The sequence below is a fragment of the Vidua macroura genome, chromosome 1 (genome assembly GCF_024509145.1).
Source record: "Vidua macroura isolate BioBank_ID:100142 chromosome 1, ASM2450914v1, whole genome shotgun sequence".
Lineage (NCBI taxonomy): Eukaryota > Metazoa > Chordata > Aves > Passeriformes > Viduidae > Vidua > Vidua macroura.
The window spans coordinates 84,209,824-84,232,331 of NC_071571.1; the positions used below are offsets into that span (position 1 = coordinate 84,209,824).

The following is a 22,508-nucleotide window of genomic DNA, read 5'->3' on the forward strand; positions in this document are numbered from 1 at the left end:
ATGTGCAGTATCTATAGAGTTAATCTATATACAGTGCTAATCACACATATAAGTAATTTTCTCTACTGTGCAAATATACAGATGAACATAGCAAGATGCTCTTTGAATTTATAAATATAATATAAATTTGTTTTATAAGCATAAAAACACTTTAGCAATGCCAACCACTAGAAAAGCATGATTATAAGGAGAAGGATGCCTATGGGTAGATGTTGAGATTTGTTTAGCCATAATTGTAATGAATTTTCTGTTCACATAAAGTTTTTTGAAATGAGATTATTTTGGTATGTTTCCTATGCATGGATTTTATCAGCCTTTAATTTCTTGGAAAATACATAGGACATTGAGACTGAAGGTTAATAGAGCTAGACATATTAACATGTCTTTATTTCTTTTCTTTTTTTATTTTTCTTTTCCCTTCACTCCTTATACCCCTATGGCCCTCTTTGAACAGCACTGAAGATGGTAACCTAGGAAAACTTTCTCAGGTTCTACTGGGATATTTCTCTGATTGGGACCACAGATGCATGCATTCACAACATGGGTAATTGTAACTAATGTAACTATTTCCTTAATTCAAATATTGAACATTTCATTTTTTTTTTCTTTCTGTGTAATGGATTATCTTAGCCTTTTTTTTTTGGCAGCATGGAGTTAGTGACAAATCGTTTCTGATAAAGGAGCTGGCATCCAGGTGAAGAACAAAGTAGGCTTTACTGTTAAAGGTCTGATCCATACATCTTAAAAGTCAGTGGCAGCTTTCCGATTAATTTCAGGATGATTTTGATCAAGCCTGATGTCCATATAAAGGATGAATAGACAATAAAGAAAATATTTGTTAGGAAGCCTTCTAGATTTCCAAATTCAGGAATGAAGTGGTGACAATGCTTTAATAATTGCTGCAAGTATGAGACATGAAGCTCATTTGATGCCTATATAAATATTTTTAGTAAATCAACTTTCATAAAAGTGGGTAAAATTTGTATCACTCTAGACACAGCTGCTGCTGTGATCAAATGCTAAGGCATTAGCATGCCAGATCTACTCATTATTCTCTGGATTTCTTCTGTTAAGTGGCATATTTCTTTCATTCCTAGTTATAATTTTTATTATGTTTATTCCCATTAGAAAAAATAATTCATGCTGGCAGACAGAATCTATGTCACCTCAGGATTCATGCAGATGTGTGTCTGAACGGGAGGTATGTAATTTTTTATTTACTTATGTATGTAAAAAATGTATGTGTGTATATTACTTCTAATTCCTTGGCTGCTGTTTTTGAAAGGCTGGTGAAAGTGATGAGGAAATAAATCCTCAAAGGTCCAACTTCGTTATGATTGGAGATTTGCTTCTGTTTCACCCAATGTAATTAAACACAATTTTCTTGTTTGTATGTAGATAAATATATGTTTATATACATATGTGCACTAGAAATGACTATAGATTGATCTGAAATAAAAGGATCAGAAACAGCTGAACTATTTTCAGCAGATGCAACTTACTTTAAATATGTTATAGGACTCTGACTAAGAAAATCCTCCATGTACAACAAGGTTAAAACAACACTTCCACAACGTCTGGAAGACTACCTACTTTCAAAGGGAAGGGTGGGTGAATCTAGCTGGTAGAACCTATCAGGGAATTTACACATAAATGAGATTCAATTGTTGGAGTTTGCTTTTGGTTTGAATTTTGGATTTCAAAATACAACAGGCTTCAAGAAATTATTGATTTTGAAAAACATAAGTAATTTCTGACCTTCTTAACAAATTATTTTTCTTGCTGACTTGCTCTGAGTTGAGTTAAAAACAAAAATATGAAACTGTGACTGAGGTGACAAATGTATTTCCCCAAAAGGGAATATCCTACAAAAAAAAAAGTTGTTTTTTTTTAAATAAAGATATAATTATTTAGAATAAGAGTTGCATATGAAATATAGCATTACAGTTTTGGGAAAAATGAAAGGAGGAAACTTATTTTTTACTTTTCTGGATGAGGAATAAGTTTGCCTCTACTAAAATACTAAAGAGACTTAAGTACAAGAAGGTTGAATAAAATACAAATGGGAACTTTCACAGGGAGAGGTCTATTAACCATGAAAACTGAAAGAAGTCACTTGAAAGAGGAGACAGAACTATCTGTGAGCTATAGAAGAGCAATCTTTGAGAGTGAATTTTTATTTTCTGTAGGTTTGTGACATCAAATAAACATTAAAATTTTTCATTTGATTGCCATAAAGTGCTTTGTAAAGCTTCTGAGATAATTGAGTCTAATATCTGTCAGCTTTTCTGTGGTTGTGAGAATGTCCCAATGAATCACTAGATGACATTTTCTTTTATTCTTCTCTTCAGCTCATCAATGAAATTTTTAGAAGCTTATAACATTAATTAGAATTTTGCTTTTATCTCATATTTATCTGGTGCTTATTTTGTGTTTCTTCTCAGGAAAAACAAATAAAAAGCAGTCTTGCCTTTTTCATTGCTGTAAACATTCTTAAGCTTATATACAAGTTTTGATGTTTTCAAAACAAACTGACTGACAGGGTTGCAAGAGAAATCAAAGGGATTTCTAATGTGTAGGTGGCACAATCATTTGAGTTGCCTTATAAACATAAAAATATTCATAATTTATTGAAAATCTGTTAAAGCTGGGAAAGGCAAATTGAAGTAAAAAGAAGTGCTGTAAAATCTAGATCAAAATCCAAAAATAAGGCTAAATATAGTGCCACTGTTTTTAAAAGTGTTTTACTTATTTTATATATACTTTTTTCAGATGTGCCCAACTTTCAATACCTCTGCTCCCTATGTGAAGAATAAGAAAGGACATATTTTGTATAATCTTTCAGGGTTCCCTGTGGAAGAGTATTTAGTGAGGTCTTCCAACAAAACAAGGTAACCTTAAAATGTCTAAGCTTTGCTTATCCTTTGTGTATAAACCCCACAGTCCTTCCTGATCCAAAGCATAGACATTTGTCACTGAGAATATGAAGGGTTGTTGTCTTTATTTGGTGATTGTTATCAAGGTGTAGAGTTAGGCTGTGATTCAAGGTAATGTGAAAGGCCCTCAATGGTCACATCTCAGAACTTCCTCCAACAGCTGCATGATCTCCTCTAAGCATATTCTGGAGTTTCTTCCACATAGTGAGTTATTTCAGCATCTCAGAGATGCATATCTAAACCAGGTGAACAATATAATTTTCATTCCTCAGAGACTCAATCAAATAGAGGTGGATATGCTCCAATTAATATTTTCTTTGAAGTAAAAAGGGCTGGTATGCCCCTGGCAATACTTCATATTCTGTGATGTCAGCAACAAAGGTTATCTGCTGTATTTTGAAGTTTGTTTATGTGACTTTACAACTCAACCACTGCTGATAATGTAAGTAGAAATATTAGACCATGTATGATTTTATCGAGGAGAAGAAAGTGTTAGCCACTTATATATTAAAAGAAGGGGCATCTGATTTGGTAGAGGTATGCATCTTTGGATGAAAGATTTGAGCTAACATATGAATGGTTTAGGAAGAAAAAAAGCTGTTCAAGATGCTTCTGAAGTCAGTAATACCTCACTTGCTCACAACTCTTCCTACTGCTCAAAGATTTCAGTTTTCAGAAAGCAATAATTCTTATCTAAGGGAATACCTTTGCTGGAAAAAAGCCAATAATATTCACCTGATTAAAAAATACATTGTCCCCCTTCTTTTTAACAGGGAAGGAGTTTGTGAGGAGTGAAGTTTTACTTTCAGTTGAAAAATAAAGCGTTAGTGAAGCTATCTCAACTTTACCCTTGCAAGAAAACTGCAGAGCTTAAGGCAGATAACTTTTTGTTTCATTTCTATTATCAGATATGGTGGTTGGTCTTTTGGAGGGAGGAAAACATTTGAACTTCAAGATAAAAAATTGAATAACACCAAATCTCAGCCTCTGGCTAAGGTAAGAGTTGCATTTATGTGTTCACATATGTATGTATGTATTGATTACTTTTTCAGGCTTCAGACAACACAACACTTAGTAAATAATAAATCATTACATGAAATCCTTGCACTTGAATCACTGGGAAAAAATCCCCTATCTCTTATTGTCTAACTCTCTTCATAATTCTTGAAGTAACCTCCTGTATTTGATAAACTGTTTTAAATGAGTAAAATGATATACCTTTTTTTTTTCTCCCAGTGAACTCATTTTAGAATCTAAGTTTAAAACTTGCTTTTAAATAGTCAGCCAAATAATGTTTTTTGTTTGTATTCTGCAAAAAGCTGATGTCAGAATTGGCCAAAGTGCATCGAACATCACAGTAATGGGTTGCTGTTGATGCTTTTTCATGCCTACAAGGGATACTTTACTTTGCTTCATTTCTCTCACCTTCCTCCCCCTAAGAGTAAAGACATCCTGCAGGAGCAACTCCTTCTGCATAACAAACATACTATTCTTCTCTCAAAAGATCCTTTCTAAAACATTACAAGGGAAATAAAATCACCTTCATTGGTAAGTGCTTGTTAGCCTCCAGGTCTCATCCCAAGTTTTCACAATATGGAGATACTGTACCTCTCCACTGCATACCAAAAGGCCTTAAGGAAAAGCCCTTTATTGCAGTTGTGCTTAGAATAATCCTTCTTTGATTTTTGGGATCCATTAAAATGCAGATGCATTACAAGTAGAGGAACAGCAGTCTTGGAGAAGTATTGATACATATCAGTGAGAGGTCTCTACTTTTGTATTTGAGGCAAATATGATTTGTTAAGAGGAAGCTGTGCCTTTTCCAGATTCTAGATTAGGATGGAAAGGAAATAATTTGTAATCTCTCTTCTAGTCCCATGTATTTTATAGGTTCGAACTCCAGTTCCATCATTCCTTCATGAGAAACCGGAAAGTTTTCAGCAATATTTTTTTTCTGACTTCCATTTTTTCCTGTGTATCTTCAATCATTTCAGATTCTTGTTTTGACATGCTTGCACTGTGGTCCTTTTTTTTTAGTGTGTTTGGTATAGAACACCACCTGCCATCAGGACAGGGATAAATTATAGTTGTAGTCTTAGTAAGTAAGCTTCATATTTCAGACCCAAAGTAAATAGTGGAGTAAATTTATAAAGGGCACTGTGTTAGCTAAAGCATCTCCTGGAAATGTCTTTCAAGGGATGCAATGTCAAGTTATTGCATTAACCTTTCAGTAACTAATGACCAGACTTCTACTTTGACCTTTCAGGTCTGTTCATGAGAGTGAATGTACCATTTAAATAGCCTGGTATAAAAGAAAATAAGAAATTTGCATTTGAAGAGAATTACTGTGTGATTCACTTCATTTTAGAAAATTTCTGAATCTTTATGCATTCTTCTCCAATACTTGAAAAGCCAACAATTTGCATTGATTATTGCCATTCATTGATGATCAGTGCTATGCAGCAAAAGCACAACTTCTCTTTTTTTTTTTTTTTTTTTTTTATTTATTTTATTTTCTTGACTGTATATTCTTTGGCTTCCTTTGGTAACATGGCCAAAAAATTGTTCCATAATAGCTTCAGTGTTGCTGTTTTTTATAGCATAATGAAATATAGGAAGAACATGTGGTAATTTTAAATACTGCCAAAAGGCAAATTGTACTGTTCACATCTCACTTGGAAGAGTACATTTTTCCAATCCCAAAGTGTGGGGCTTGAGGCTTTACAGTACAGTAATTGTATAAGTGTCCAGAGGAATCAATTACATCTTTCTAGCTTAATATCAATCATGAATCTGGTCCAGCAATTCTGAGGGATTTCTCTGCTCCTTCTCATCCTTTTTTCTTGATAGGCCATATGTTAGCTGAAATGTCAGTCTAGCTTTATTCTGGAATACTAATGGCAAGTAAAAGATTATGTAATAATGTAAAACACATCTTCACAGAACTTCAATCTGATGTGGTAAGGGGTTGTGTTTTTCCTTGGAAAGAATTTTCCTAACTATGGATAGAATATAAAGTAAAAATTAGTTCTATTGATGTATATAGTTTTCTGTTCCTCAGCTCTTTTCTGCCCTCTGTAAATAATTACCTGTGTGGCACAAAAGTAATATGAAAGATGTTTCAGCTAGAGCTAGTACATTTCCTTTTTTTATATAATTTTGAATAAGAAACAAGTCTTTAGAAAAAAGACCTTAAATATACCTTCTGGTGAAGTGAACAACCTTAAATGTCTCTTTTTCCTGTTTATAATAAATTAAATATCCATTTGGTTATTTCTTCACAGTTTGATTCAGTTACATAATGCAGCTTGGAGGATAATTCCAATTAATATGTTGGATATTGAAATATATCATTACACACAATGCTCTATTGTGCTATTCATTTGAATATTGCTTGCATTACTTTATTTCAAAGGTGCTCTCTGAATATTTGCGACCTTTCCCCTGTCTAAATTAAATGAGGATCTGTTGTCAGAATTTTGCTTTGTTGTTTTTGTAATTGCCTTTTTTCCCCAATACAACAGACACGTTTCAGTGGAGTTCCATTATGTATGTATGTATGTATGTAAAACTTTCTATTCTGTGAAAAACTTTCAAAAACTGATAGAATTAGAGATAGGTGTATGGGGCTGCGAAAAAGACAGGTTACCCTTGATCACTTATTTCTGTTTTTTTGCCCTGATTGCTATTTGCATAGGAGGTCCTGCAGTGCAAAGATTTTCAGTTTTCCTTGTCAGTCTTAGGTTTTCTTTCACTACCTTTCGTTAAAGACTGCTCTTGTTGATTAATGAATGGGAGATCTAGTTTGTGGAATAATTTGTGGGAACTGAACTGGAGAAGAACAAAGGAATTTCATGACTTTGCAAAGAGGGGAAGACATTAGGGTTTGTTCTTTTTTTCTTTTATTTAAATGTGGAGACATAAGAGTTTGAGACATTTGAGAACCATTACATGGCACATGGAAGACATCCAGGTGATCAGGAACAGCTTATGTGGATTTATGAAAGGCAGGTCCTGCATGACCAACCTGACCTTCTATGACAAAGTGACCTGCTTACCAGATGAGGGAAAGGCTGTGGATGTTGTCTGTCCAGACTTCAGTAAAGCATTTGACACTGCCTCCTACAGCATGCTCCTTGTAAAACTGGCTTCTTGTGGCTTGGATGGCTGACTTTTTGATGGCTAAAAAGCTGATTGTATGACTGGGCAAGAGAGTTGTGGTGCTACATCCTCTTGGTCGCTGGTCACTAGCTGTGTTCCCCAGGGCTCAGTTGTGGTAACTTCCTGGTTGATGATCTGGATGTGGGGATTGAGTGTACCCTCAATAAATATGCAGATGACACTAAGTTGTATGGGTGTGTTGATCTGCTTGAAGGTAGGAAGGTTTTTCAGAGAGAGTTGGACAGACTCAGTCATTGGGCTGAGGACAACTGCACGAGGTTCTATAAGGTGAAATGCTGTGTGCCACTTGTGTCCCAGCAGCCCCATGCACTGATACAAGCTGGTGGATAAGTGGCTTGAGAGCTTTTCGGCAGAAAAGGAACCTGAGGGTGCTGGTTGACCACCAGCTGAATATGAGCCAGTGTGTGCCCAGGTAATGACATCTTGGCCTGTATCAAGAACAGCATAGCCAGCAGGCCCAGGGCAGTGATTTTCACCTTGTATTCAGCATTTGTGAGACTGTACTTCAAGTACTGTGTTAAGTTCTGGACACCTCACTTGAAAATAACACTGTGAGATGCTGAAGCATATCCAGAGAAGAGCAGCAAGGCTTGTGAAGGGTCTAGAGAACACGTCTTATGAGAAATGGCTGAGGGAGCTGGGTTTGTTTAGTCTTGAGAACAAGAAGCTCAGGGGGGACCTCATTCCTCTCTACAACTCCCTGAAAGAAGGCTGCAGTGAGGTGGTGGCTGGTCTCTTCTGCTGAGTCTGCAGAGAGAACGAGAGGAAATTGTCTTGAGCTGAAACTGGTGAGATTCAGATTAGCTATCAGAAAAAAAATTCACTGTGAGGGCGGTCAGGAATTAGAATAGCTTTGCCAGAGAGTTGGTGCAGTCATCCCTGGAGGTGTTTAAGATCTGATGTTGGGTGATGTAGTTTAGTGTTCTAGGAGTTACAGTGGTAGTGCTGGGTTAGTGGTTGGATTTGATGATGTTAAAGATCTCTTCCAACCTTGATGATTTGATGGTGCTATTGAGATTTCAAGCAGTTGTGAATACCACATAAAGAAGAGTAGAAAATGTGAAAGGTAGTGCAGGCAAGCATAATGGCAGGTCAAAGCTGCTAATTTTTTTCAAGATGGCTAACAGAGCTTGTGGTGAAGACAATTGAAGGATGAGAGACAGAGAAGAAATGACGGTGGACCTCAGAGTGGTTCTTGGAATCATGATCTAGGATAGATGTGAGAAAATAAAATGGAGTCAGAGTATTGTAAACCTCACCTCACAAAAATGTGGAGATTCAAACAAGTAGGTAGTGAGGAGAATTAATCAGAAGAAAATGATTAAGAAAGGGAAACAGGACAGAAGATTAGGCAGCCTACACTGGGAAATATAGAGGAGAATGTGTCAGAAAAAACAGTCAGAGTCTGGAATTAGGGTCCAAGTAAGGTTTATTTGGATAGTATCAGAAAAAAAAAGGCAGGATTATCTGCAAGTAAATGAGAACAGCATCAAAAGAAAGATAAGAGAATCTTTAGGGAAGATTCTAAGATGTAACTTTATAGATAGTAATTCTAGAAATGATGGGATTTTAGGAAAGGAGTGTTAAGGCAATAAAAATGTATATTAAATCCTGTTCACCTTGCATTATGATTCAGAATCCAGAAAGACAGTGAGGATTGCCCTACCTAGAATGTACAAAATGCAGAGTACAAACAGCTAATATCAAAGACAGAAAGGTAAGGAGTTTTTCAACTGTTAAAAAAAAAAAAAAAAAAGGAGAAGAAAGGGTGCTATGGTGTGAGAAACGGATAGTAATCAGATGGTTTTAAGTGTCACTGAGACTGAAAATAAACATCCATAGTAATTTGACTTCATTTTCAGTATGGATAATATAGATCCAAAGGCACTATGATTAAATATACTGGGTGATAAAAATCACTTTCTAACTGCAGAGGAAACTCAAACCTCAGTATATTTGGTTTGGGGACATGTGAAGCTCTCAGCAATGGTTCTAGCAAGTGGAAGTGTGGATTAAGAGTACTTTATCAAGTCAGGGTGAATCTGCATAGATAAAGTATATGTTAAAACAGATTTGTTTCCCTGTGTTCCTCAGAGAGACTGGCTTGTCTTGTCTGCCTTAAAGTTTGTTTGCATCAATTTCCTCCATGTTCAACAAGCGACTGATGCTGGATTCTGAATCATAATGCAAAGTGAAGAGCTTTGTCTATGGAACAGCTTCATACCTTGTAAACAGTGCCTCCTTGAGCCTTTTTTCCCCTCTTTCTAGAATATTCTGGTCCTAGATACTTTATGCTGTGTGTCATATGTAGGTATTATTTCAAGCAGTCTCTTCGGAGTTTCAATGATTCTTCCAATTTTAGCATTAGTTTTACTCATCTTTTTATATTTTTGATCAAACAGGTAGTTGTTATTTTCACATTGTTATCCCTCTATTTGTTCAACCACATGTCTGTAAGGGAAGGGGGACACGGTGTTCCATTAAATCAGAGAATTTCAATTTAGTAATGAACATATGTCTACAGCTCCAACAACAGAAAACTGCTGCATGTTGTTGAAAGACTTATGCAAATCAACCAATTCTGTTCTGCCTGGTTGACTTTCTTCTATAAATAAATGTCATAACAAAAGAATTAGATATCTTTCATGCAATTCTTAAAGGCATGTGAACTTTCAGATCAGCATGCAGATTGAACTAATTTTTGATTGACAATTTCCATTCTTTCTTCCAGGTGTGGTATAACCAAAAAGGTTTCCATTCGCTGCCATCCTACTTAAATGAACTCAATAACTTTATTCTGTGGCTGAATCTACCTTCTAGTGTGGATTGGAGACAGTATGGTAATTGTATTTATTCATATGTTTTGGAAAGTAGTTTTTAAATAAACTATAATAATTATAAGTATGAAAATTTTTCAGTTTACAGTAGGATTTCAGAGTTCCATTTCTCTGGAGGACTGGAAAGTGAAAATTTTAATTACAAAGAAAGTTTTTGTGGAGAATATAGTACACAGTAAGGTAAAATTTGAATTTAAAGCTCAGCATGTCATATGAGTTCCTTACAAAGGCATTCCTGTGGAATAAGTGTAAATTGGCTTGGGATATTAGTCCCTCTGAAACTGCTGCTAGGGCTTACTTAAATGGCATGACTAAGGCACAACAGACTATGGATTTATAACTTCTTTGCCACTTTGCTATATCTTCTTATATAAATATCCAGGGTAAACCCAGATTAGCCTGTAAATTCACAGAGCAATGTGATGTTTCATAGCATCCTGTTACTCAACGAGCAGGAAAGGCTACTATATCTTATTATTGTGCAAAACAAAAGAGTAATTAATATACCTGGCTTGTGAATTCTCTGATTCAGATATCCTGAACTTTATAAAAATTTGTAAAAGTAAAAATTTTATAAACTGACATCTAAAAAAATGACTGCTGCCAAAGACTCAGATGTTAACACAGAAACCCAGATGAACTTTTAGGATGTGGAAATCTAGTTTGAAATCTGACCTTGATTAACTTCACAAGTTCATGTTAACTTCTATTAATTCCAGTTCCTTTGATTCTTAAAAATTCTGTTAAATAGGAATTTGGTTTAGGGAAATTTAAAAAGAGCTTTTGACCAAAGAGTTCTTTCAAACTTAGGATGGTTTTCTGTAATGGTAAAATTATTTTAAGTGTTTTTATAATTAAGAAAGAAGGCTAAATCAGTGAAAATGGTGAAGGAATCCTGAGAATCTAAAACCAGAGATTCATTAAGAAAACTTTCTGGCATATCCAAGGAAAAAGAGTAATGACTTGCTTTCTAGATGGCTGGGGTTTCATTTTTCTAAATGAGTTATGAGAATAGGTCAAAGGTAATATGTTTACATAGAAACTTTGAATAAAATGAAATCAGATATTTTAATGAGATTTTTTAATAGAAATAAAATTTTAATCAACATTCCCTGCACTTCATGAGTCTTACTGATGTTAGCTTTTTTACTATACCATTAGATATCCTATTCTGGAACTTAAATGTTTGCTTACCCTTACTCTTATATCTATCACAGAGAATCAGGGTTTGCTGTCCTGCTTACACTCAGAGAAAATGATAGCTATCCCACAGATTGTGAGAATGATTTGTTTTTTGATATTGCGTGACACAGAAACACAGCAAGCACAACAGTGCTTAAGAAATACTTCAAGTCTAGTACTGACATCTGTACAAATATGGGTTCATTTTATAATCTTGTGGCAGGATATGTTAGCTGCCTGCAGAAGTAGAGCTTAACAACTAGAAAGTACTTTATTTATTTGTTCATCTATTGGAGAAGTGCAATGAAGAGGAACTGATCATGCTCTTGGAAGCATAATGCAGAGGGAACTGTCACAGACATCTTGGGAAGATAGGTCTAGTTACCTACCTAGATGTCTGTATGTATTTGTTTGTGTACTCATATTTGTGTGTGTGTACACACATGTATGTGTGTGTATTGTTTGTGGAGACCAATGTATATGTATATTTTATTTCTAAAAACCTCAACAGTTTTCCAGTGCTGTATGGGCCACTGGAACTCAGTTCACTTTGATGTTTAACTTTCTCTTATTTAGGGATACTGTTCTAACAGAGAAGAACTATTCATATGCTTTTGTTATTCAAATTGTTATATGCAGCCCTGTAAGTCAGCAGTCAGAAGACCACACACTGTGTTCCAAGACTGAAACCTATTATTTTTGATTTTTTTTTCTTCTTCCAAACTCTGTTTATAGGCAAGGTCAGTTCTAGAATACTGTTGGAAATTGCTGTGAGGAAGCTTGTTAAGATGTTGCAGAAACATGGCTTTGTAGTTCTGCCTCGCATTAATGATATGTTATTTCACAGAACAACTTTTTTCCAACAGAACCAGCACTTCTATATTACTTTTAAGTGACATAAAAATAATTTGGTGCTTTAAAAGGGATTGTAAGGACAAAATATTTTCTTCCTTCACAAAAAAAATATTGCTTTACAGGAAGAAGCTTACTACAATAGAGTAGAGCATTGCCATGGATGTAAACACAATAGCAGCAACTACGCTATTGAAACAACCTTGAGCAAGGTCAACAAGATCAACCACTTGTTTAAGTGCTCATACAAAAGCTAAGAAACCTTTCACTTAGCACTTATATCCTATGTGTATTTCTTGAACATGAACCCAGTAGGAGTTCTCCCAAGATCTTTGGAGGAGGGAAGAGTCTTTTCAGACCACATGCTGAGTTCTACCTTCTTTGCCCACAAGGACAGATCCAGTAACTTTCAGTGAAGATCAGTAGCACTAGTCCAAGTTTGTGAGAGGTTTTGATAAAAAGGAATTGAGCAGAAGACTAATTGCTTTTGTCTAAAGTATTTTCTGCAGTCATGAGGATACAGAGAATATAGACTTATGATTTGGTATGAAAGTTTGAAGGACAAAATTTTACACAAGAGTATAGAGGACATATGCTGCCTTGCACTGGTTTATATCCCTAGGGATTTGTATCTGTTCAAAAAGCTTTGAAAAAAATTGATTATTACTTTTTGTTCTGTCAGTCCAAGTTACTGAGTATTCAGCATGCAGCAACAGGAAATTATATCTATTTAGTCTATTTAGTGATTAAAACATCTGTCCTTTTTGCTGTTGTGTAATCTGATCTTCAACTACTTTCTCCACAAGTAGAGAGATTTCTCCTCACCCCGTCTCTTAACAATTTGGGATTATTGGTAAATTTCTCTGGGGGGATGCTTGGAAAGTTACAATGTTTGTTGTAGTTTTTATGTAAATAGTGATGTGTCAGTTGAAGAAAATGTGTGTGCCCATCTGGAGGTGCATGTAACTAGATCGAGCAACAGAAATTGGCCTAATCAGTTTATGTCAGTTTATTGTAGTAAATGAAACAGATGTCTTTTTTGGAACAGCAGTTCAGTAATACTTATTGTATAAAAATATGTCACTTTCTCTATCACGTGGATATTCACCCCTACCTTCAACATCTTGTAAGTCTGTGATCCCATTGTGGGAAAAAGTAATTTGTCTCAACTGTGGAAGAAAACAAATGCATTCTGCTTTCTAATCGGTTATAAATTGAGTGGTAGATGATGAAAATGAACATGTTAATAAATGAATTTTTAAAAAATTAGTAAGACACTTCAACAAAGAAAGTAAAATATGCTGGATTTTTGTCCAAACCTTTTACCTCTGACTGGTATTCAAGCTTATATGAATGATGTTTTCTAATCTGTTTCTGAAATGCTACATTCTTATAAGTAAGTAATGTAATTGTGAGCAAATAAAAATGCAATAATGAAGTAAGAAGAATAAAAAACAAAAAATACAGTATTTTTTGCTTAAGATTAAGATAGAAATTTTGAACAAGTAAAAATATTGTTTTTCCACACCTAATTGTATAATATTGAGTCAGAATGTGTTTATTATGCTGGAGTATAGGAGAAGGACTATAATCTTGCTCTAAGGGTAAGGCTATATAAAGAAAAAAGGAGTGGTTGCCATCTATAATTTTGTCTGTAAAGTAGAGCGGTCAAAAAAAGTTCTTACATCACTGTTCAAAGAACAAAAATGTCTCAATATAGAAGGGCCTTTTGTGATGCAGCTGCCCCATCTTAGGATTCATATTGAAGTCACTGATTTTTTTAAAAAAGCTTTCATACTAGGATTCATTGTAGCTTTCATGTAGCATCCTCATTTATTTCAGATTCAATTCCTCAAAAGAACAGAAGGGATCAAGGGAGTAATTTTCAGCTGGATTTTGGTGGAAAGTGGCTGTATAGTTTCCTGAATGCTTTGCAAATTATAACTTTAAACCTTATTACAAAGGAAACTGAAATGGCCTCTGGGTGGAACCTTCTTAACCATGTCTAGTTAGTGGAGGAAACTAAAATAGAAACCATTAATGATGGTGCATTTTTACAATATAAAATTGCAATTTTCAGTTAATAGTAATGTCTCACTTTATATAAATAGAAATATTGTCACACATGTGTGTGTATATGTATATGTATATGTATATGTATATGTATATGTATATGTACTACCTCCATTTTTCTTATACATAATATTTTATTTAATCTGAAATAAAATGTCAGGAATAAAGAAAGCTAGATTGGTCTTATATTCAAGTCTACCACAATAATGGTATTTAGAATCAGTAGCACAGATCTAAACTGAGCTATGTACGCAAGGTTCAGTTTGACATAACAGACAGTGTACAAAGAAGTGCCAAGAGACACACCCAAAATACAGTGCAGAACCAGAAAATATACCAAAGGATAGCTCTGACTAATCTACACTGATGGCATACAAGCTTGAAGATCTTTAGGGCTTTTTCATCTAGATTTCTCCAACTGATACTGAAAAAATATTGCTGGGTTCATATCACTTTCCTCATTTTTACTGAAAAACCACCGATTTTGAAGTCTGTTTATGTGGAAAGTTGCACACAGGTGGGATTGACTGGACTACCAATGCCTTCTGTTCTTTATCATGTACAGGATGGAAACATCCAGCTCTCTAAAGTTATGCCAAATTGTGCATGCCTTTATTTTCTGACAGTGGGTCAACTAGTATAGATGGAAGATAAAAGATCTAGAGCACTTTCTCTTGAAGGCATAGATTGAAGACTATTAATAAGATGTTGGTACAGGGAAAAGTGTCCAGAGTTGTACAACTCCTGAATGGCAGCAGGGCAGGATGCAGAATGTTCACAGCAAGCTTGTCTAATGTGGATGCATTTTCCTTTTTCCTGTGAGCTTTCCTATCCAGAATGGAAAAGTATAGTGTTTTATTGTAGGAAATGTTATATTCCTTCTAATATTTTATAAAGAATTTATTTCACCAGGTTAGGAATGTCTTTTTAACAAATTAGAATCTAAAATTTGTTTAATCAAGAACAATGTAAGGAAAGGAGTAGGATTGTCCCACCTGGAGGGGAGAATACAAAAGGTAAATCATAGAGAAGCTGAGGAGGCTACAGTGAATAGTTTATTGCCTCTACATTAAGCGTGTAGCATGGGGCTTCTAGTGTCATTTTCAAAGTAAAACACTCTCCTGCCTAGGCCCCATCTGTGCTACTCCTGAAAATTATAATTAAAATGTAAAGCTCTGACTACTTCCTTCCTCTTTTTTCCATAGTAATGTGGCTTGCAGGACTGATAAAAATGCCTTTGTTCTCAATTGTATAAAACAAAGTATTTCATTAAGCGATACAAGAGATGACAACTGAGCTTTTAAATTAAGGACAGACATAATTAGGGAAAAAAAAACGATACACAAAAAATGTAGTTAACTATAGGCAAAACAACTAAGAAAGAAAGAGAAGCTTCATAGCTGAAAAAAAAGCTGAGAAAATATATTCCCATTCCTGAATTGATTTTGCTTGGTTTTGGAAAGGCTGGAATGGGTGTCTGTTAAAATTTTTCACCTCTGCCCATGAAAAAGACTAAGTGATCACTGTAAAAATAATATGATGAAGGATTACAGGATGCTAAGGACATAGACAAAGGATATTTTAGGATAATAAAGAAAATTTTTGATGGGATTAAGTCAGGAGAATATAATGGCGATCTGCAGATGTGGAAGAAATAATTTTTATACTGAGAAATTTATGAAAAGGAGCAGACAGAGTTAGTGCTGAATCATATCATATTTGGCGTTATTGCCTGGCTTGCTTTTCCCTTGTGAATACTGATATGGTAAAATTTGCCCTGAGGGCTGTTCACACAAGGCTTGTAAGCACAGTCCTTAAAAAAATCATTGCATAAGCATCAGAAGGAGCTTTAATAGGAGCTTTATAATTTAGAACTTAGTTTATCTGTCATTTATAGCTTTTAAGTCCTCAAACATGGCAGATAGTTTTCAACTTAATGAGCCTCATTATAGCAGCTTTGCTTAGTAAAAAGGCATATAAAGTCAAGAAAGTATCAATAAGTACATTTTACAGCATTTTAACAGCCATATTGGGACAGAGATATGTGTAAAAAAAGACGGTCTAGGTGATTAGAAGAAATGTAGGAAGGGATAGGTTATAGAAGTACATGGAAAAGTTTTTAAAATAAAAAATATATATATACTAGCAAATACCATATATTAATTCTGTTTGTTTTTTTGTTTTTTTTGTTTTTTTTTTTTCTGGTATTTGAAGGTAATTTATAACTTATTTCTTGAGTTCAAGGGAACTTTTTTTCCTCTGTGAATTACTGGTCAGTTTGTTGGCTCTATCTAAAAATCATCTATTTTTTGACAATGGAGTGAAGAAATCATACTAAAAAGGTAGCAAATTCAGAGATTGTCATGCCCCAGACTAATTGAAGAAACTTAAAATACTGAATAAAGGCAAGTATTACATTTAATGCAGTGATAGAATTTTGAATTAAACACAATTGAACTTAGTTGAACACAGTCATACTTTTCTTGTAATCCGCAACCTTGTGAAATTTAATTTCAGTCGTGAGTGTAAATTAAAAGAAAATGTAATCCTTTGTTTCATCTACATGATTTGAATGGAAATTGACTGTCAAAAATATATGCTACTCTTAAGAAGTGTGATTAGTTTTTGTGACTATTCCATAGAAGGAAGTTAATTCAGTGTGACTTTGACTTTTGATTGGTATTGTATGATACAATACTGCAAGGAGCATTATGCTATTTAATGTCATGGTTTTTATTTCCCCTTGCAATTATCTCTTTTTCACAGTTTCCCTTTATTCTGTATGTTAATAGAAAATAAAGTTAAAGCAGTGCACTTCCATGTATGGAACCGAAGTCAACTGCTGTAGACTTTTGTTTAATTCCAATGCAGTAATCTGAAAGTTTTGTTAGTTCCCCCCTGAGATCTTGGGGCCGGGCAAGGAAGGGAATTGTCCTGCTCTGCTCTGCACTGGAGTGGCCTCACCTTCAATGCTGTATACAGTTTTGGGTGCCACAATATAAAAAAGACATTAAGCTATTAGAGAGCACCCAAAGGAGGGCCACAAGGATAATAACGGGCTTGGAGGTGACGTGTTATGAGAACCAGATGAGGTCACTTGGTTGGCTCAGCCTGGAGAAGAGGAAATTGAAGGGAGACCTCAGTGCAGTCCTCAGCATGCTCACAAGGGGAAGTGGAGAGGCAGATACTGATCCCTTCACTCTTGTGACCAGTGACAGGACTTGAGGAATTGCCTGAAGTTGACCCAGGGGAGGTTTAGGTTGGATATCCTAAAGGAAAAGAGGGTGGTTGAGCACTGGAACAGGCTCCCCAGGGAAGGGGTCACAACACCAGCCTGACAGAGTTAAAGAAGTGTTTGGACACTGCTTTCAGGTGCATGGTGTGACTCTTCGAATGTCCTGTGTAGGGTCAGGAGTTGGATCTGATGATCCTGGTGGGTCCCTTCCAATTCTGCCTCTTCTATGATTATTTCTTCTAATATGCCCACTTTTAGTCAAGCATTAGAAAAGCCTAGAGAAAATTTATGGGAACTAAACTGAACTTTTTTTTCTGTCATGCTGCTTCTCCTTTACATAAATGGAAATTCCGTGGTTCCAGTGGGAAAAAATAATTTTCTTTGATATGCCTGTTTTGCTTCAGAATAAATAGCAGCAATTGTTTAAAAAATTAATGCTTTAAAAGAAAAACAAAGGAAATTTTTAAACAGTCCCTGAAGGCATGTGACATGAAAGACTTCTACAAATATCAAGGTATCTATTAGTGATACATCAAAAAGGTATTAGCTTGAGTCTTCTTTTGTTTTCTACCATTGGGCTTCAGTGTACTGCATTTAGCTGTTATTTGAAAAATCTTTACCTTGTACAAGTTTTGTGTGTGAGTTAATCATCATCCTCTTTTTCAGATTTTTACCATGCAGTGCCTTAGTGATGTTTAGATTACTTTGGCTTGAAGATGAGGAATGAAAAATTAAAGAGGCAAAATAAATGCCTGCTTAGTCAAATTGCACCTGTTACTAGAATGAAGATTTTTTTTTGTCTTTATACAGCTGGACTTTAACAAATTTAATTAAGCAGTGCCCCACAGAGTCAATGTAAGGCTACCAACAATCTTTACCAAAGATACTGGAAAAAATTATAATTGCTATTAGGATAAAGTTTGTTTCTTTATTTTAATTCGGTACAGCATAGATTTATTTAGACACTAATCAAATAATGCTGATGTCATGGTTTAACTTAAGGCCCACTCACACAGCCACTTCCTCAGTCTCTCCCAGTGGTGTGTGAGAGAGAATATTAGAAGTGATAAAATTCATAGGTTGAGATAAAGGCAGTTTAATATGTAGAAAAAAAAGCCACACACACAAGCAAAGCAAAGCAAGGACTTCATTCACTTTTTCCTGTGGGCAGGAAGGTGTTCAGCCACTCCCGGGAGAGCTGGGCCCCATTGAGAGCTGAGCCTAGCATTGACTTAGGAAGGCAAACATCATCACTCCAAATATCCCTCCCATTCCTCATTCTTCCCCCATATTACATGCTGAGCATGATGCCATAGAGTATGGAATATCCTTTTGATCAGTCAGGGTCAGCTGTCCTGCTGTGACCCCTCCCAACTCCCTGTGCACCCCCCATTCTCCTCACTGGTGGAGTGGGAGAGGAGCACAAAATATCTCAACTCCAAGTGCTGCTCAGCAATAGCAGCACAAACATCCCTGTGTTATCTACATTTTTTTCCAGCACAAATCCAAAGCATATCCCCATACCAGCTAGTGTGAAGAAAATTAATTTCATCCAGCACAAAACCAGCACAGCTGGTACATCTGTCAGGCACACCTGCAGAGATCAGTCACAAACAGCATCAAGTCCAGAGGAACAGCAACTTTTGCAGTGACAATATTTTGCACCTTCATCCCCCCTCACAATTTTTCTTTTGTTTTAAAAGAAGCAAAAAGACACAGTTTTTGTTCATAAAGTACCTTCCAATTCCAAAGTTAATTTTGCTAGATTGCTACATGTTGGTTGCACCAAGAACCAAAATAAGCCTAAGAATTCATTGCCTGCTCAGGATTTTTCTAGGTCTCCCAAACTAAGCATGTTTTTAGTGTAGAACTCTACAGTTTCAATCAAAGGTGTGATTTTTTTTTTTCTTTTGTGAATTTAGCTGAACAGTTTTTCTCAGCAAAACATCAGCATTCTAAAAATTGCTGAAAGATCTAATCTAAAATCTAAACCAAGCACATAAATTGCATTAACAATCTACCTTACCCCAGAAGATTAGGTATATGAACAAATTCTACTTTAATATTTTGTATTTGGTCTCTTCTGTGATGGAGATTCTGTAGCAATATACAACATTGATGAACCAATTTCTGAATTTCAGAACACAGAAAAGCAACTACTACTTATGTTCATTCATTAGTTTTTAGTGGTTCCAGAATCTGGAAATCACTCAATGGGAGATGGTATTTGGTTTTGCAGACTGGTATTTGACCTCGTTCTGTTTATTACTAAGTATTTAGCCTTTTTATTCATATGTGTAACAAGTGTTAACAGTGTACTCCAGAATTTGAAGTCCTTAATACGATTTAATATTTCGTGATTTATTTTTTCTTTTCACAGGGATAACACTCTACAGCCAACCATATGGTGGAGCCTTGTTGGATGAGGACAAAATGTGAGCAAACTTTTAAAATGTTTCACAGCAGCAATCAGCAGACAATTGAAACTATCAATTAAATAAGAATATATGCTTCCTGGAATAGATGCTGTGAATTGATAGACACAATTCAGTTCTACCGAGTGAAACATTATTTTAGAGTGGTTTCTCTGTAAAATCCACTGTTTATATAAAAAATAGTTGCGGTATTTTGTAAAGAGAAAGACTGAATTTATGCTGATTGTGTCATAACAGTTTTAAACAGGGCAACTGTTTCAAACTATTTTGAGGGTTTAAATTTTAATTTTCTGTAAAGGGGAAATATTTGCATAAGCTTCACTTTACAACTCAGACACATGCGGTGCTCTGTAACTCACCTATAGTTTTGTAACTTAACACACTTTGTTCCTGTTCTTTAATTAGATGTTTACAGTGAAGAGACATTGTATCCCTGATAATTTCAGGCTATTGGAACGAGACAATCTTAAGATCCCTTCCAATCCAAACCATTCTATGATGTTTGCAATTAGGATTAAGGTCCTAATGTCTAGTGTTTTGGTGAGAAGTTGGCCTGAAAAATGCTAACATTTGAGGGGGTTTTCCTCATTGTATTTTCATTGCACTATTTTGCTTTTTACCCTAGAATGGAGAATGTTCGTCAGTGTGGGGTAGCACTGTGTATCATGCTGGGTTTCTCTATCCTTACTGCATCCATTGGAACTGCCATAGTGAAGGACAGAGTATCTGGGACAAAACGCTTGCAACACATCACAGGCCTGGGTTACAAAACTTACTGGCTTGCCAACTTCTGCTATGATATGGTATGTTTTATGCAAGGCAGCATGTGCTCAGGTGCACATTTTAGGCTAGTTTCTTCTAAATGAGCAAAAGGAGATACGGTCACAAGATAAAGAATAAGATTTGAATTGCGCAGTGATAGCTCTTGGCTGACATGTGAACAAACATTGTCACCATTCCTACTTTAATGCAGGATGGGGATTGTGTTCCTTTCTTCCCAAAGTTGAACTGTAAATTATTTGCTAGCTTTAGCTATTTTACAATGAAAAGAAAGTTGGCCAATCAGCCTAGACAGAAAGAATCTTCCACACAGCAGCTCATAGCAGGAATTTCTGTGTTTTGAATTTTGCCGTGCACTGGCAAAGCCTTAAAAATTAGTGGAGAAAACTGAAAATAGTAGTCAGCTACTTTAAGGAATAATTATGTTATGAGTTGTTGTGGATAATATGAGAGATACTTATGGTTGGTACCTTTTATTTGTGTCAAACACTGGAAGAGGCAGCTCAAGGAAGTGGTGGAGTCACCATCCCTAGAGGTATTTAAAAACCATATAGATATGGCACTGAGGGACATGGTTTAGTGGTGGATTAATGGTTGGAGCTGATGTTCTAAAGGTCCTTTCCAACATTTAAGTTAGATTGTATGACACCCTGGTCAGGAACAGAAATGTTTGGAACACTCTGTTTTCCTTTAGAAAATGAAATGTTTCTAATTCTGAAACATTAGATCTTCACCCATCCATGCTTGAAATCAGAATTTTTACACTTGAGCAATCTTGAGGTAAGAGCACATTTTTCCAAATGTTATTTACTTGGCCAGTCAGTCTTGGTATTTCTTTTTGCTGCTGCTTCAGATAAGAAGGCTTGGTTAAAAACAGTCCTTCATCATTCGGTTTCTCCTTGTGAGCAAAGTCAACTCTTCATTATTTTCTGCCAATCTCTCAAAATGTTCTCACAAATTCAACACAGTACTGCATGATCAATCATGACATGGGAAAGAATAGACACTGTTTTAAATGCTAATTTTGCTACAGATCATTTAGGGACACTGAACGCATGAATATATGAACTGTCAAATTTTAAATCCCTTTATGTATTATAAATATTACAGGCTGTGTCCTGTATTACTGGTAGCAGAATCTTTACTAGGCCTGCAGAAGTATTTGATTTATGAAATTGCTCTCATGAGAATCAGGCTGTTCTTACTGTATTTATAGGCATGAATGATATTCATTACTATGTTCAACAAATGGAAAAATTGCAAGTGCTAGGAAAATTTAAAGATAAATAAAGAAATTTTGTTCAGATTACACATGTGTCACTAGAGGGGCAAAATTAAAGCTGCTTTGTTGTACATGCACAGCTTCTGTAATATACCATGATTTCAGGGTAAGATTTCCAACAGAAATTGATTTTAAAGTTATTGATTTATTTCTAGACAGAAGCCCCAGGTCTGTTGAAAAATACTGGGACTCAAATGTGTTGTGACTTCTCTAAAATATTTTCAAACAGTTTCAGGATAACTGAAACATATATCTGTAGGTGGTATATTATGATACTTGTATATGGTGAAGAAAAGGTACACTGTGAATGAGAACATTGCATCCATCTACATTTTACTCCATTGCCCTTCTCTTAAAAAAAAAAAAAATGTTTCCCAGTAGCAAAGACGTGATGGCCTCTGGTTAAATTTGGAACAGGTTTTCCCTGTACTTCAGTATGAAAGTCTAATTTTAACAGAATGTTGTTCTTCTACATTTAATATTTAGCTAGACCTTGATTTATTGCCTCTATTGCAGTTGTATCTCGGAATCTCAGTTCTATTAGGTTAAAGCTATAAAGCTAAATATTACATAAGCAGAAATGGAGGCAGTCAGTGCCCTAGTGAGCTCAGGTTCAATGCACAGAGCAGGCAGACACTGAAAATGGAGCTGAGCACACGTCTTCACATTCTGACGTTGTTATTTGCAAGCAGAACCCCTCTCTCTTGAATACTT

At 35.4% G+C, this 22,508-nt stretch overlaps 1 protein-coding gene across 1 annotated transcript in view; it reads left to right on the forward strand.

Annotated features, from left to right (window-relative positions):
- The window catches only part of ABCA13 (ATP binding cassette subfamily A member 13), a 166,651-nt gene that overhangs the window by 97,847 nt on the left and 46,296 nt on the right, over nt 1-22,508 (forward strand). Inside the window, exons 37-43 of the mRNA XM_053984027.1 lie at nt 455-544; nt 1,129-1,201; nt 2,773-2,891; nt 3,845-3,932; nt 9,850-9,958; nt 19,678-19,732; nt 20,358-20,535. Of these exons, the coding sequence (XP_053840002.1) occupies nt 455-544; nt 1,129-1,201; nt 2,773-2,891; nt 3,845-3,932; nt 9,850-9,958; nt 19,678-19,732; nt 20,358-20,535 (712 nt within the window). The remainder of the gene's footprint in view (nt 1-454; nt 545-1,128; nt 1,202-2,772; nt 2,892-3,844; nt 3,933-9,849; nt 9,959-19,677; nt 19,733-20,357; nt 20,536-22,508) is intronic.